At 46.0% G+C, this 16,430-nt stretch overlaps 2 protein-coding genes across 4 annotated transcripts in view; one reads left to right on the top strand and one right to left on the bottom strand.

Moving 5' to 3' along the window:
• MMS19 (MMS19 cytosolic iron-sulfur assembly component) overlaps nt 1–11,197 on the bottom strand; it is a 34,331-nt gene extending 23,134 nt beyond the window's left edge. For all 3 annotated transcript variants that reach the window (XM_060641838.3, XM_060641840.3, XM_060641839.3), the window contains exon 1: nt 10,963–11,197. In XM_060641838.3, the coding sequence (XP_060497821.1) occupies nt 10,963–11,074 (112 nt within the window). In that variant the 5' untranslated portion in view covers nt 11,075–11,197. The remainder of the gene's footprint in view (nt 1–10,962) is intronic.
• Nucleotides 11,198–11,367: 170 nt separating this feature from the next.
• Nucleotides 11,368–16,430, top strand: part of UBTD1 (ubiquitin domain containing 1) — a 52,180-nt gene continuing 47,117 nt past the window's right edge. Inside the window, exon 1 of the mRNA XM_060641862.3 lies at nt 11,368–12,004. Coding sequence (XP_060497845.1) covers nt 11,935–12,004 — 70 coding nt within the window. The 5' untranslated portion in view covers nt 11,368–11,934. The remainder of the gene's footprint in view (nt 12,005–16,430) is intronic.

Here is a 16,430-nt window from a genome sequence, read left to right as displayed (position 1 = left end):
ACAGCATTGTTTTTAAGGGGAAGGAAGGTTGTTTCTATTTGCATTTATTTATTTCTCCAGAAGATAAAAGGAACTAATATTGGTTGTCTCCAAGGAAGGACACTGGATGGCTAGGGGGTTGAGAGGTAGACTTAAAAAAAAAAAAAAAAAAGATGTTTTATTGTGAAATAATTTTAGAGTTAGAGATTAGCATTAATGTATTACTATTAAACTCTAGACTGTATTTAGATTTTACCAGTTTTTCCACTAATGTCATTTTTCTGTTTCAGGATCCAATTAAGGATACCACATTGCAATTAGCCATCATGAATCCTTGGTCTCCTCTGGTCTGTGAAAGTTTCTCAGTCTTGTCCTTAAGGACCTCGATATCCTAAAGCACTTTATAGAATGTCCCCCAATTTGGGGTTTGATGTTTTCCTATTGCTTAGACTGGGGTCATGGGTTTTGAGAAGAATAGCACAGAGGCGAAGTATCCTTCTCATCATATCATATCAATCATACCAGGGGCACAAGGTATCAATATGACTTATTTATTATTGGTGATTTTATTTTATTTCATTATTATTATTTTTTAATGTTTATTTATTTTTGAGGGAGACAGAGCGAGCAGGGGAGGGACAGAGAGAGAGGGAGACACAGAATCCAAAGCAGGTTCCAGGCTCCAAGCTGTCAGTGCAGAGCTTGACGTGGGGCTTGAAGTCACAAACTGTGAGATCACAACCTGAGCCGAAGTTGGATGCTCAAATTACTTGTCGAAGGTAATATCAGCCAGCTCTGTGAACTACAGAAGTACTATTTTTCCTTTCCCATACTATCTTCTTTAGAAGATTCAAGGGGGAGGCAGAGATTAACCTCCACTTCCTAGAAAGGAATATATCTATCGACCTATCTATATTATATGGAATTGTTCTGTAAGGAAGATTCATTTCTTCTTTCCCCTTTATTTATTCAGTCATTTATTTTACAGCAGCATAGACTCATGTACATTTATTTTACACTTCAGGTTATAATCCAATACTAGGTTATTTTGCTGTTCAAGTTGTTCTATCTTTGGCTGCAGGGAGCTTTTTTAGATTGGCTCCTGTCTTTTTGACTTGTCCCATCCATCCATCCATCCATCCATTTATTTTTTATTATTTTTTTAACGTTTATTTATTTTTGAGACAGAGAGAGACAGAGCATGAACGGGGGAAGGTCAGAGAGAGAGGGAGACACGGAATCCGAAACAGGCTCCAGGCTCTGAGCTGTTGGCACGGAGCCCGACGCGGGGCTCCAACTCACGGACCGCGAGATCATGACCTGAGCTGAAGTCGGACGCCCAACCAACTGAGCCACCCAGGCGCCCCCATCCATTTATTTTTTAAAGTTTATTTAGTTATTTTGAGCCGGGGGAGGGAGGGCATGAACAGGAGAGGGGCAGAGAGGGAGAATCCCAAGCAGGATCTGCGCTGTCAGCATAGAGCCAGATGTGGGGCTCTATCTTATCAATCGTGAGGGCATGACCTGAAGGGAGATCAAGAGTGGATACTTAACCAACTGACTGAGCCACCCAGGCACCCCATTTATTTATTTTTTATAAAGTTTTATTAGAGCACAGCCAGCTCATTATTGGTTTTTAAATTTTATTTATTTATTTATTTAATATATTTATTTCTGAGAGAGAGAGAGAGAGAGAGCACAAGCAGGGGAGGGGCAGAGAGAGCAGGAGAGAATCCTAAGCAGGCTCTGCACCTTCAGCGCAGAGCCTTAAACTGTTAGATCATGACCTGAGCCAACACCAAGAGTCAGGTGCTTAGCCAACTGACCCATGCAGGCACCCCTTAACGATTTTAAGAAATCTCTACACCCAGCGTGGGGTATGAACTCACAACTCCAAGATCAAGAGTTTCACACTTCACCGACTAAGCCATCAGGTGCCCCTGTTTTAAGTCATCTCTATACCTAGTGTGGGGCTTGAACTCATGACCTCAAGATCAAGAGTCACATGCTCCTGGGGGTGCTTGGGTGGCTCAGTTGGTTAAGTATCCAACTCTTGATACTCAGGCCAGCTTAGGTCATGACCTCATGGTTGGTGAGTTAGAGCCCCACATCAGGCTCTGTTCTGACAGCACAGAGCCTGCTTCAGATCCTGTCTTCCTCTCCCTCTGCCCCTCCTCTGCATTCTCTCTCTCTCTCTGTCGTTCAAAAATAAATAAACATTAAAAAAAAGGGTGGGGGGCGCCTGGGTGGCTCAGTCAGTAGAGCGTCCAACTTTGTCTCAGGTCATGAACTTGCGATTTGTAAGTTTGAGCCCTGCATCGGACTCTGTGCTGACAGCTCAGAGCCTGGAGCCTGCTTCAGATTCTGTGTCTCCCTCTCTCTCTCTCTGTTCCTCCCTGATACACTCTGTCTCTCTCTCAAAAATAAATAAGGAATAAAAATAAATTAAAAAAAAAAAAGTCATATGCTTTACCAACTGAGCCAGCCAGGCACCACATCGTTTCACTTTTTAAGTACTTTCTTTTTTAGCACTACAAAATACTATAGGCTCATCCTGTAATTTCTCTATCCGAGCCCTAGAATCAGCCTTTTCTCCGAGAAACCCTGATTCTTTTTACTGGAGAATGCTATTACCAACCAAGATCTGGGTATAGCTGTGCTTGCTGCTATTGGGATACCACTGCTCCTAGGCCCCACTTAGCTGGGAGACACAGATGTCCCAAGGAGAGCTGGGAAACACATATGTACGTATTAACCCATATATATATGTACATGTATATCTTTAATTATTTTTCTATCTGTATATATCAAACTAAACATGGGGCACCTGGGTGGCTTAGTCAGTTAAGCCTCTGACTGTTGGTTTTGGCTCAGATCATGATTTCATGGTTCATGAGTTCGAGCCCCACATCAGGCTCTGCACTGATGGTGTGGAGCCTGCTTGGGAGTCTCTCTCTCTCCTTCTCCCTGCCCCTCCCCCATTGTGCTGTCTCGGTCTCTCTCAAAATAAATAAACGAACTTAAAAAGAAAAACACCTAAATATAAGGTCATGTTAAAGTCTCCAGCTATAATCCAGGACCACAGGGTCCATTCTAGCCTCTCTCCTTGTTGTTTGTAATTTGTTTCTCTGACAGTGAGAAATCTGGTTCCCATTATCTACCACTTATTATTTTTTCAATCCTAGTATAGCTACAAATTACTTTCCAAATTGTCAACTTCTGTGAGAAACAGATTTATAAAAGCCAAGTGTGTTTATGTACAGTTTTGTCTTTTTTTTTTTTAAGTTTATTTATTTTGAGAGAGAACGTGAGCAGGAGAGGGGCAGATATAAAGAATCCCAAGCAGGCTCCACACTGTCAGCCCAGAGCCTGACACAGGTCTTGAACCCACAAACCATGAGATCATGACCTGAACCAAAACCAAGAGTTGGATACTTAACCAACTGAGCCACCCAGGCACCCCTGGACAATTCTGTCTTTAGTCTCCAGACAAAATACTGTTTTACCAAATCACTTAGATCAGCTCCCTCCTCCCTTTAGTGAGGACACATCATACACTAGTAATACAGTAGATTCATTTGTCACTGTCTACATTCTTTTTTTTTTATTTAAAAAAAAATTTTTTTTAATGTTTATTTATTATTGAGACAGAGAGAGACACAGCATGAGCAGGGAGAGAGAGGGAGACACAGAATGTGAAACAGGCTCCAGGCTCTGAGCTGTCAGCACAGAGCCCAACGCGGGGCTCAAACTCACGAACCGTGAGATCATGACCTGAGCCAAAGTCGGACGCTTAACCGACTGAGCCACCCAGGCACCCCTCACTGTCTACATTCTATCTTGAGATGGAAGGGAGGTTTTTCTCCATGTATCCTTTTGTACCTTTTAAATGTTGTACCATGTCAATATATTACTTATTTTAAAAATACATTTCTAACAGCACAATAGTAATTCACACAGATCTACCAGAAGCTTCTTAGGATATATTCTCAAGGAAGAAACAGAGAGTAAAATCTTAGCAATCTTCCTAAGGGTTTGGTTACCACAGAGGAGTTCTAGCTCCATCAGGAAATTACTTGCAGCAGCCTGTTCTGGGTCTCCAACCCACCTACCTCTAAATGTCAGACCTAATAGGTTAGCATTCACCAACACTAGACTTTAGCGAGAGTGAAAAAGCGGCTTGAGTAAACTCCTAAACTTCCAGTTCCCCTTAAATTTGTGGTCTCAGCAACAGGGGTGAGTAGAACTAGATAAAGGCTCACTCTGGTCCTAGAGTAAGAAGTCCAAAATGCCTGAGAAAAGGAGCCCTCTAGTCAGGATTCATAGCTCGTGACTGGCACCAATTTAGACATCAGGCACTCTTAGCCCTACTCGTGCCAGGATGTGGAAGGCCCAGCTGCTGCCCCTGTTCCTGAGAAAGAGCCAAGTGAAAAAATGTCCAGGCTGTAGGGTGGGGGAAGGGACAGCAGCCAGACTAACAGGACAGACCAAGGAACTGACAGTTAGGCTCTGTACCTCATTCCTTAATGGCAACACTGAAGTGAACAGAGATACTCATTTCTGGGTTATACACTATAAAAGAGTATTACACAGTTTGGGAAGGTGGAAAAGAGTACCTTTTTGGAACCTCTTGGTCAAAGACCAGGTAACTCTGCTAAAAACCCCATCTAAACACTAATTTCAGTGGTGGCCACAGAGGGAGCATTTGTGCACAGGACGCTCTAGAGGACTGATTACTGTTACTAGCAAAGACCATCACTGAACCATCATTCTTCTTCAGCAAGAAAATCAAAGTCCCCTGGGAATGCTGGGCTATGGTCTAACGTTGGAAATACCTGAAGTGCTATAAGACAGAGACCTGCCTAATAAGCCCCATTCAGTTGCCTCTAATTTTTTTCATTTAAAAAAAGGGTCTAATTTATATACAGCAAAATGTACAGATATTAACAGTATAATTTGATGAGTTTAAGCAAAAGTATACCTTGAGTAACCAACATCCCAATCAAGATGTGGAATATTTCCAGCAATGGACAAAGTTCCCTCATGCCCCTTACCAGTCAATTCCCTCTCCTATAGGTTGCCTCAAGTTTCATAAATAAAAAAGACTTCTTCACCATGAGTATACAGCATTATGAAACTGGCTGTTTTACAATTACAAATAGACACCCATTGGCATGTGATTCCTTGAATTCCAGTTATGGGTGAACTCTCCTGGCAGAGCCCTTTGGTCTTCATACTTTTCACAAGGATCTTATCTTGAATTAATGCAGCACAAACATAAAGAAACGTGAAGTATAAAACTAATACAAAATTAGAAAAGATGAAAAGATGTTACTTATATAAGCTTTACAGCTATTATACAATAAGAAATAAGAGTAAGGAAAATGGTGAGTACAGTGGCAAAAAGCTAGAATCAGTATTTTGAGGGTGTTTTCACAAACATAACTAAGCCTAACATTTTATTCTAGTTTTGTCGAGTCTACCTCAGAAATGTCTTTTAAATAAGACTCTTCCTTTCCATTCCTTTAACCAGACTATATAGAGACAACCTTCAAAACAGTCCTCCACTTTTTGGTGTGCTGAAAATGTTCTAGAATTTTTAGATAGTTGCAATGATTGCAGAACATTGTGAATGTACTAAAAGTCAATTAATTGTACACTTAAAATGGTTAAAGAGGTTACCTCAATTTTCTTAAAAGCCCTTTCCTAAGGGCACCTGGGTGGCTCAGTTGGTTAAGTGTCAACTCCTGGTTTCAGCTCAGGTCATGATCTCCCGGTTCATGGGTTCAAGTGCCACACTGGGCTCTGAGCTGGCAGCCTGGAGCCTGCTTGGGATTCTCTCTCTTTCTCTCTCTGCCCCTTACCACTTGCGCACTCTCTCTCTCAGAATGAGTAAACTTTAAAAAAATAAAAAGCCTTACAAAAATGTTTACGTACTTATTTTGAGAGAAAGAGTGCTAGCAGGGGACCGGGGGTGGGGGTGGGGGGGGGGGGAGCAGGAGCAGAGAAAGGTAAAGAGAGAATCCCAAGCAGGCTCCATGCTGTCAGCACAGAGCCAGACATGGGCTTGATTACACGAACCCAGAGATCAGGACCTGAGCCGAAACTAGAGTCGGACACTTAACCGAATGAGCAACCCAGGTGCCCCTTAAAAAAAGCCATTTAATCCATCCACACTCTATCTAGAATTACCTCCCTAAAATGCAGAATTACTTCCCTGCCCACCAGTCTCTTTTGCTCCTTACTGCCTAAGACCTGACTCCTTGGCTTGATGTCCTTCACACTTTAGCCCTCGAAGCCCCTCTAGCCTCACCTTTAATCATGACTCCTATCATTCACTCACATGTCCCAATTTATCAAGCTCTTCCATATCCTTAATCCTGTAAATATTCCCTTGGTTTGAAATGCCTCCTTCCTGTCAAAATTCAACCCTTCAAGGGGCGCCTGGGTGGCGCAGTCGGTTAAGCGTCCGACTTCAGCCAGGTCATGATCTCACGGTCCATGAGTTCGAGCCCCGCGTCGGGCTCTGGGCTGATGGCTCAGAGCCTGGAGCCTGTTTCTGATTCTGTGTCTCCCTCTCTCTCTGCCCCTCCCCCGTTCATGCTATGTCTCTCTCTGTCCCAAAAATAAATAAAAAACGTTGAAAAAAAAATTAAAAAAAAAAAAAAAAAAAAATTCAACCCTTCAAGATCCAGCTCAAATTACTCCCTTTCATGTTTCTCCACAATTCTTTAACAAAATTGTCATGTGTGCTTGTTTTATTTATTCAATATTTATTAAGCACCTATTACAAATCAGGTACTGGGGTTAGGGCTGGAGACAGAAAAAGAGACAGGGAGCTTTTAAGGAGTCCACAGTCTTGTTGGGGCAGAAAGACCTTTAAAACAATCACAGTGAGGGGCGCCTGGGTGGCTCGGTGGGTTGGGCGTCCAACTTTGGCTCAGGTCATGATCTCACATCCGTGGGTTTGGGCCCCGCGTTGGGCTCTGTGCTGACAGCTCGGAGCCTGGAGCCTGTTTCGGATTCTGTGTCTCCCTCTCTCTCTGACCCTCCCCCGTTCATGCTCTGTCTCTCTCTGTCTTGGAGGTAGATGAACGTTAAAAAAAAAAAAAAAAAAAAAAAGAATTAAAAAAAAAACAATCACAGTGTAACACGCTCAGTGTTGCCATAGTGATATAAACAGAGACTGAGTTAGCATAAGAAAGGAGTAAAATTCCTGGGTTTATGAACCCATCACTAATGTTTTAACATTGTAAGTTTTCCCAAACGAACACTACCTGAATCCGGAAGTATCATTAATCATGCACTCGGACTCCTGGGATAAAAGAAAAGCTATTAAGGGGCTAATTTTCCTAAAGGTAGTCTCACTGGCATTAAGGAAAAACAAATGTTAAGTTCTTTTCCCTACATTAAGTAGGCTTAAGTTTTTCCAATGTGTCCAAGACTTACTCTCTAAAAATGGACCTACTAGCACCTCCGAACTACCCACACTTCCCTCAGCAGGGCACCAGTTCATATGGAGCACTGAGCAGTCATCAAAGGAGTATTTATATGAGACTGACAGAATGTACAATCAGACCTCTGTCTGATGGAGTTGCAGCCTCTTGAGAATCTGGAGGAGCAACCAATGGAGGAAGGGGGAAGGATGTGAAGGAGCAGTAGAGAGAAAAATCCCAATCAGGACTCAGTTTCAATCAAGCTGAGGATGCCATAGACATTTCTCAGAACTGTTTTACTGTTGTTTAACAATCTTTTGGTTTCAGGAATAGTGGTCTCCCACAAAAGTGGGAAAATACAATACAAAAAGACTGAAAAGAAAGAAAATCCAAATAACTGAAAGGAAGAAAATTTATATCCATAACACACTTCAAAATCAGCTTCCTTTCCAACCTCCATTTTTGAACAAAGGACTTCTCCTTTGTTCATCCTCAGGCTCAAAAGCTTGGGGTCATCATAGAGTCCTCACTCTCCTTCAACTGTAACTAGTTAGGCCTCAAATTCCACAGATTCTTCCTTCAACATCTCTCATTCCATTCACTTACACAGTTTTTTACTGCATACTTAGTTATGCTAGTCTCCAGGAGACTTGGGTGGTAGGTATAGGATAGGACGTGGAAATATATACAGAAACAGCTACTACACAAGTCTGCTAATAACTGCTAATAAATGAGTGTCTGAGAAATAAATACCACAAAGATTTTGAAATGTGAGATGATGTCTGGCTGGAGTAATCAGGAAATGCTTGCGGGGCAGGCAGTAAGCACTGAAGCCGACCTTGAATCCGAGGTCTAACTTTGATCAGATGGAGCTAGTGAAAGGAACTGGGAAGGAAAGCATTCAGGGAATAGCAAATCCAGGTGGCTGCCAGGCACCAAAGGTCCAGGAGGAGTGGTAAGAGTAAGGGCTGGGGCCAAGTAGTACAACCTTTGAATGCTAGCATAAGAAGTCTTTAAGCCTTAACCTACCGGTTCATTTCTCTGCCACCTACTTTCATCAGGAACTTCACTGCAAAGGTGCAAAACAAAGTTGATGGTAGCTGTCTTTGTGATCATAGGGTGTCATGGAACAGGCTGCTGCTGTGAGTGGCTGAACAGAAAGCTGGTCTCTTTAGTGCTAACAAAACTAGACTCAGGCTGGATTAGAAAGCACATCTAATTTTGGGAAGGTTTCAAAACCCTGTCAGCCTTCAACAACATTAACCAGGGCTGTGATCTCAGATTGAGAATACCAATTTAATCCTTCTCAAATTTGCCTTCATTATATGACTCCCCTGCTCAAGGATCTACGATGAGTTGTATTACCTACAATAGGTCATTCAAATCCCTCTGCCTGGAATCCAAGGTTATGCATAATCCAACCCCACCAAACCTTTTCAAACTTATCTGTTACTATCAACCTCCTTTCCTAGTCAGTAGGGCTAAATTACAACAGGGCTAGTGTTACAGTCTTAGTAGAGCTGAGTTACATTTAAAGTACATAATAGTTAAGGCCATTTTTTTAAAGCATAAAAAATATAAATTTTAGGGGCATCTGGGTGGCTCAATCGGTTGAGCATCCAACTCTTGATTTCAGCTCAGGTCATGATCCCAGGGTAGTGGCATCAAACTCGGTGTCAGGCCCCATGCCAAGTGTGGAGCCCGCTTAAGACTCTCACTCCCTCTGCCTTTCTCTCTTGCTCGTGTGCTCTCTCTCTCTTTATATATATACACATATATATATACACACACACATATATATATACACACATAAATACATATATACACATATAAAATATAAAAACTTGGCAGTCCTTATTCATGCTGTATTCTCAAGTGTGTTCTGAACTTGAAAAGTCCAAAATTATTGTGTTCATACGGTATAAATGTGAAAGAATAGTCACAAATGACACTGATGTAACAGTAGGGGGAGGGTGTATGCATTATCAGTGAATGTTAAACACTTAAGATTTTACAGTTCACTGGAGATGAATTGTACACCAAAATAAACTGTAAACAAACTCTAGTTAATAATATGCCTACCAAAGTATTTAGGAGGAAGTATTTAGAAGGATATCTGCAATTTAAATAGACGGAAAGATGTGTGACAAAGCAAGTTATATTAAAATGTTAATGGTAGTTGAGGTGTTGCGTGTAGGTGTGTCTGTTATGAAATTCTCTGCTGTATGTTTGAAATTTTTCATACTAAAAAACACAGAGGGAAATGGCATTGATAACACACTATGCTTCGTGAAGCTGTAAGAAGTTAAAATTGTTGGAATGGCAGCATCAAGCATTTGCTCCTTGATGCTTCCTTGCTGGCATGCACATAACCCACAAAGCCCTTATTTTCTGGTGTGGTATACTCTCTGTTTGCATGGTTATCTCTCCTACCACAGTATAAGTTCCTGGTGGGCACAGAACCAGTCTAATCTGGATTTAAATACCCATTTCTTTGTATCCTGTTTGGAGAACAGTATGTGTTCAATAATGGTGGGATGACTGAATGAAAGTGTAACTGCTAAGGACCAAAGTAATATACTCTCTCACAATTCACTTTTTTCATTTCTCACATACGTTAAAAGTTAGTACGTTCCGTGTTCAAGAGAAGTGTTGTCTTTTATTTTTCCCCAAGCATGCAAAATTTCTAAAAGTAAGACAAAACTCATCTGTGTTCAGATTACTTTGTATTCTATTACTTAAACAAGTCTGAAGACCTCCTGACACTCAACAACTCTTTAGGTTTTTTTTGTTTTTCCTTTTTCTGAAAGTGAAGTCTCCGACTTCCAAGGACATCTGGAATTTGTTTTAAGCAAATCTTAGATATGTTGTGAGAACTAAGAGTTCCTGAACTGGCCAAAAGCAGGAAACCGGAGATCTGGGGAAAAGATAAAAACAAACACTACATAAAAAACTCACGAAGCAAATTAATCAAGAACTTTCCCAAGAAACGGAGGGAAAGTCTTAAGGAGGCTTCGCGGAACATCTCAAACTCCCCCCAGAGCGGCTTCTCCCCTCCTCTCTCCTATCACAGCCAGTCAGAGATAGCGCCGCGCGGCCACTCCCAACATGCCACGCGACTGGAGCTGGTGCCGCGGAAGATGCTGCTTCTCACGTCAACCTCCGCGAAACAACGTGCTTTCGCGGCGGGAGCAGCAGATTCTGAACTGGAAAACCTAGGTCTGAGTCCCTGCTGCCCCACCCGCCTGATGTGCCAGTCTCTTGTCCTCTCTGTGCTTCAGTTCCCTCATCTGTGAATCGGTAATGACTCTGTAACCCCAGTTCGCGCACAGGGTGATTACTAAGATGAGGGGCGTAAAGGCGCTTTAAAGAAGACGCAAGACTCTCAATTTGTTACGGTTCTTAAACACGCGGTGCTTACAACCAGCCCCAGACCAATCTCTCAAAGTCACCGCTGTCCCTCACTCCCTTCCCGCCCGGCGCCTATGCTGAGGCCGCTCCCTCCTGTCGGCCCCATGCGGGAGCCGCGCGGCGCCGTCTGCCGTACCTGCAGCTACTTGGTCAGCCGGGCCCTCCTGCTGACCCATGACGAAGTCTTGCACGAGGCCCCACAGGGCGCCCGTAGGCGCCACCGCCTCCAGAGCGGTGGCGGCGGCCATGACGCGAACCAGAGACCGTGGGAGGGGAAGTGGGCGGTGGCACGGGATGGGCCTCTGAGCGCACGCGCCTCCTGAGCCAATCGCCTTTGGAAGGTTAAAGAGGCGGGGCGCTCCCTGGATCACGTGCCTGCCGGCTCCTGGCCAGGCAGTTCCAGGGAGGGATGGGACGGTTCCTCCCCGAGGGGCGGGGCTTGGAGACGGGGCGGTGGCGCGGGGAGGGAAGGCGGCTGCTGGGCACGCAGCCGGGGGCCATTGAGGGCGAATAATTTCCGGCCCGGCTCCCGGGGAGACGGGCGGCGGGGCGGGCACCTGGCTGGGTGGGGCCGAGGGGCGGTACACACCCTGGGGGAAGCCAATGAGAAAATCAGGCCCGGTCCGAGGGGGCGGTGCCGTCGGTCACATGCACACCTGGGGCGGGCGGCGGCGGAGGCGCGGGCACCGCGAGCGGGCGGCAGGGAGCGGGGCCGGGCTAGGGCGGGGTTAGGCAGGTGAGTGACAGGCTCCGGGGGGCCGGCCCCTACTGGGAGCTCCGAGCGAGCAGGGAGTAGCTGCGGCGGTGCCCGCCCCCTCTCTCCGCCCCTCCATCGGAGCTGGTCTCCGGCCGGGCACCGTCGCGGGCCCCCCTGGCCCGGCCACCTGGGACTGTGCTGGGGAATCGGCCACCTCCCTCTCTCCCGTCGCCCGCAAAGTTTGTGGCGAAGCCGGCGCCCGGGCAGAGCGCGCCCCCGGGGGGAGATCGGGGAGCGCCCGATGCCGGGAGGCAGGAGCCGTTGACCCGGGACGCCGCCGTCCGGGCAGGATCGCAGAGCAGCAGACAAGTCCGCCGCCTCCGGTGCATGGGGCCCGGCTGAAGAGCCAGCATGGGCAACTGCGTGGGGAGACAGCGCCGGGAGAGGCCGGCCGCCCCGGGACACCCCCGCAAGCGAGCAGGTAACGACGAGGAAAGGAGCAGGGCCACGGGCGCCTCGCCAGTTGTCCCCCTCCTCGCTCGAGTTCTGGGCTTCCTAAACGACCTCCCACGGCTCCTGACGCCTGGGTTTCCCCGATGTCTGCTCCGGAGCCAGACGGGAGCCCCCTCCCCAGCCCTGGTAGCCGGGGGAGCCGAGTTGGGGCAACTGCGAGTGCTGACCCGGCTGCGAGCCCAACTCGCTCCAACTGGGAAGCTCCGAGTGAGGGTGGGGGCGGGGGCAGGAAATGTTTGCAGACCGCAGCGGGGCCGCGGAGGGGAGGGGGACCCCGGACGGGGGCGCCGCTGGCCTGGCAGCTGGGTCGGGGTCGGAGGCTGGCCCGTCGGGGCACTGCGCGGGCGGCCAGTCGTCCCCAGAACTCGGAGCGAGCGAGAACTGTCGCTCTTCCAAAGACTGTCTGTGTCATTATCGGGCTGCAAATCGTGTCTGCCGGAATCCAACTGGCAAAAGCAGCGCAGGACTCTGGGAAAGAAATCTTTATTTTTCCCGCAGGGCTTTTTAGAGCTTCCCGGCTGTCTGGGAGTCTAGAAAAGGTGGGGTGTGGGGTGAGAATTGCGCTCGGGTTTGTTGGGATCCTTCCCAGCCTTGGGGATGGGATCTGCTCCCTGGTGATCCGCGAGGGCTGGGCAGCGCCTTCTCACTTTCTTGGTACACTCCTCCTATCCTGGCTCTTCGCCCTGGGAAGAGGTCTGGCGTTCGTTTCCCCGGGTCTTGTACTCACTTCCTTCTCTGAGAGTGTTGCAAGGACCTTCTGAGAATGATAAAAATCGTATACTTTAGAGTTGAAAGGGACCTTCAAAACTTGTCTGAAGTCCAGGTAGACTTACCTCCTCCTGTCTGTGTAGAAGCCCTGATCCAGAGAGGTTGAAGAACTGGTCCAAAGTCCCACAGCTAGTTAGCAGTGCAGCTGGGGCTAGAAAGCAGTCGCCTGTTCCACCCAGTTGCCACATATCTCTTTTTGTAAGAGGAGCCACAGGCATAGTATAGTCATTAATGAAGTGGAAACTCTAGTTGGAATTTCCTGTCTCCTTTGACACGGAAGGTGTGTTGCTTGGGTTGTGGGAACTGGGAAGGAAGATGAGGGGAAACGTGGGGGAAGCAGAGAAGGATGTCTGTGTGGTGGACAGGATGACTTCTGGAAGAAGAAACGTGTTTTTATGGGGGTGGGGGTCATAGGGTAAAATCTAACATTGAAATCCTGTTGGCAGCCTTGTCCATTCTGATTGAGAAAAATTGATTCTCAAACCCAAGGGCTGGCTGGCTTTCTTTCTTTCTTTCTTTCTTCCTTCCTTTCTTTCTCTCTTTCACTTATTCAGCGAATATTTATTATTTATGTGCTCAGGCCACATAATTGATTTTGTAGCATTTTTCACTGGTGACATCCCTCTCATACTTGAAACTACCCCCCCCCCCCCTTCCCTTCTTGGCATTAGACTATCCTGGTTTTTTTCTCTGATCACTCCTGCTCACCATCACATCACCTCCTAGGTGTGGGTGCACCATGGTGCAGTTTGGCATTCTGTTCTTTCTCTCATACTCCCTCCCAGAGAAATTGTACACAGTCCCACAACTCTTTCCACTGGGAAGACCCCTACACTGTATCTTCAACTATTATCTGTCAAACTCCAGATTCATACCTGTAAATGCCCACTGGACACACTGATGTAGTTATCCTTTGGATTCAACACTTCCAAAACCAAGCTCTGCATCTCTCCCTTCAGCAAGCTTCCCTTTACTCTTCCATTCTTGCGGTTGTCCAACTTCATACTTTGGAGATGTCTCTGCTGACTTTCTCCGCCTCCTAGTCAGTCATCCGCTGGAACCTGCTGGTTCTTCCTTGGCAAGTCATTCTAACCTGTCCCTTCCACTCTGCTTCACTCTCTTCTCCTCTGAAGTCCAACCCACCTCCCAGGCTGAAGTTAGTTCCCCACCAAGGGCAAGTTAATCTTCAGTCATTCATCCCATGCCTGCACACTGTGGTCCCTCCCAGAAGATGTTTGTTAAATTAACCTGTTCTGAACCCTATAATGCTATGTTTAGAAAAAATTTTTTTAACAGAAACTATTTTTTAAAATAAATCCTACGTCCAACGTGGGACTCAAACTCACAAGCCCAAGATCAAGAGTTGCATGCTCTACTGACTGAGTCAGCCAGGCACCCCTGTTTAGTAGTCTTTTTGCATCTTTCCACTTCTGTAAGAACTTTAACTTTCAAGGCTTTTCAGTTTGATCTGGTCCTTTCTTTTAAGGTGTGATTTCTTTGTCTTCCCTGGACATTAAAGCCACGCTGTTTGCTCATTGCCATTTCTCCCTTCTTATCAAGAACCTTTCTTCCTTTTGAGGTTTGCCTCAAATCCCCTATCTTTCTAGAAGCACCTTGCCTGACAATTCTAACCCCCCCCCTTCTGAGAACTCCTGCAGACACATTATGCCACTTAACAATTACCTACTCCATATTATTAGTCATTTCTTTGATGTTTATAGTCTTATATCAGAAACTACATTGCAAGCCTTGAAGACCTGGGTTCTGTCTTATCCTTGTGTGTCTGTCTCTCACACTCACTCATGTAGCCATATACATACACACATGCACACACACTCAGCACCCAGCACAGTGACTTGTACAGAGGAGCCACTCAAATATTTGTTGACTTTAGAATGTTAACCCGACTGTATCCTGTCATCTAGATTTTTCATGTAAACATTTTACTGAAGTATCTATCTGCATTTTTTTTTTTACCTGCTAGTGTATCATTTTTTTTGATTCTGCAGGTCTCTCTGTGAATAAAGCTATTCATAAAGTCCAAAGCCAAGGGGAACTCTGTAGGATGACAAGTTTGGTATGAGGGAAGGAATCCTTCTTAACTTCACAGCATGCACCTGGCATTCCTGTAACATCTGCAGCTTACCCTTTGACAAAGACATAGTTTGATGTTGTAACACTAATGCCTAAAACTCCTCAACTCCCTTGGTGACTCTTACCTTTCCTTTGCCACTGGTGTAATGGGGAAAAATCATCAACAGAGAGCTACAACCTGAGTTCTAGTCCAACCCAACCTTTATTGGGTGGAAATTTCAGGCCTTGTTATGTCATCCTTTGGCCTTAGTTCTGGCTTCCTAGTCACTTGTTAGGTAGAACAGAGACATAATGCCCATTGGTCAGGCCATCTTGCATTAGCTATTTAGTTTTTAACTGTTACTCATAATGCATCCCCCGAAAGTCTAGGTTCCCCCTCCAGGTGCTGGGTGGTCCTTGCACTCTTCAGAGAATACTTGAAGATTTACTCATGTGGGGTGCTCCCACCACCACATATATATACCCAGGGTAGATCAATATCTCTGCCCCTGAAGTGGGTAAGGCAGCCCCTCCCCCAGCCACCCCAGGGAGAAATAGAGGTGGTAGAACAGGCAAGTCTCTTGCCCAGTTCTACCCTTTGAGAATGTGGCAGGGCTGAAACCCAAATATCTGACTCTGTGATGTGCCAGGCATATCCGCTTACATTCTGGAATCTCAAGCCCGGTGTGGACAGACCCAGGGCCCTGTTTTGAGCTGGTTGGGCTTGGCACTGTGGTTGCAAGAGAGTCTGCTTCTCATTGTGTGGGCTGCTGTGGCTATTCTTGAGGGAGTAATTGGGCAACTTCTCCATTTGCTCAGTAAATATTTACTGAGTGCCAGGCACCTTGCTGGCTGTGAACAGACATGGTTTTTGGCCACATGAAGCTTACAGTTTAGGGGCGGAGGGAGAAAATAAACCTATAGTCATACAAATTCCATGTGATCATACATGGAAATCCTGTATGATCATACATACGGTTATGTATTACTATATATGCTGGTGACTCACACATTTATAATTTCAGCCCGTCCTTTTCAGCTCTAGCCTTGTATATTTTGCTGGTGGTCAACACATTGGATGTCTGACAGGCTTCTCAGTTTAACACGTCCGAGACAAAATGAACCCGCACCCCCCACTCCTGCTCTTCCCAAAGTCTTCCCAGCTCAGCTCATGGTGATTTATTTCATCCTTCCGTTGCCCAGGCCCCCAAAACACTACCCCAAAAACACACCCCTGACTCCTCCCCTTTGCCTCAGCCCCACATCCATTTAATCAATAGGTCCTGTTGACTTTGCCTTAAATATACCCAGAACCTGAGTCCCATCATCCGCACACTTTGGCCCTGCTCTAAGCTCCTGTCAGTCTCTTAACTGACCTTCCTGCTTCCTCCCTTGTCTCCTGACAGACCGTTTTCATCGTAGCAGCGAGAGTGGTGCTGCAAAACCGTAAGTCAGCTTTTGTTGCTCCTGTGCTCCCCGTTTCATCCCCAGCCCTTGTGTTGGCCTACAAAACACGATACAATTTTCACCAGCTTACCTTTCCTAAGCCATCT

This window comes from Panthera onca, chromosome D2, assembly GCF_046562875.1.
Source record: "Panthera onca isolate mPanOnc1 chromosome D2, mPanOnc1 haplotype 2, whole genome shotgun sequence".
NCBI lineage: Eukaryota > Metazoa > Chordata > Mammalia > Carnivora > Felidae > Panthera > Panthera onca.
The sequence above is the reverse complement of the archived record's forward strand: the minus strand, read 5'-3'. Positions and strand labels throughout refer to the sequence as shown.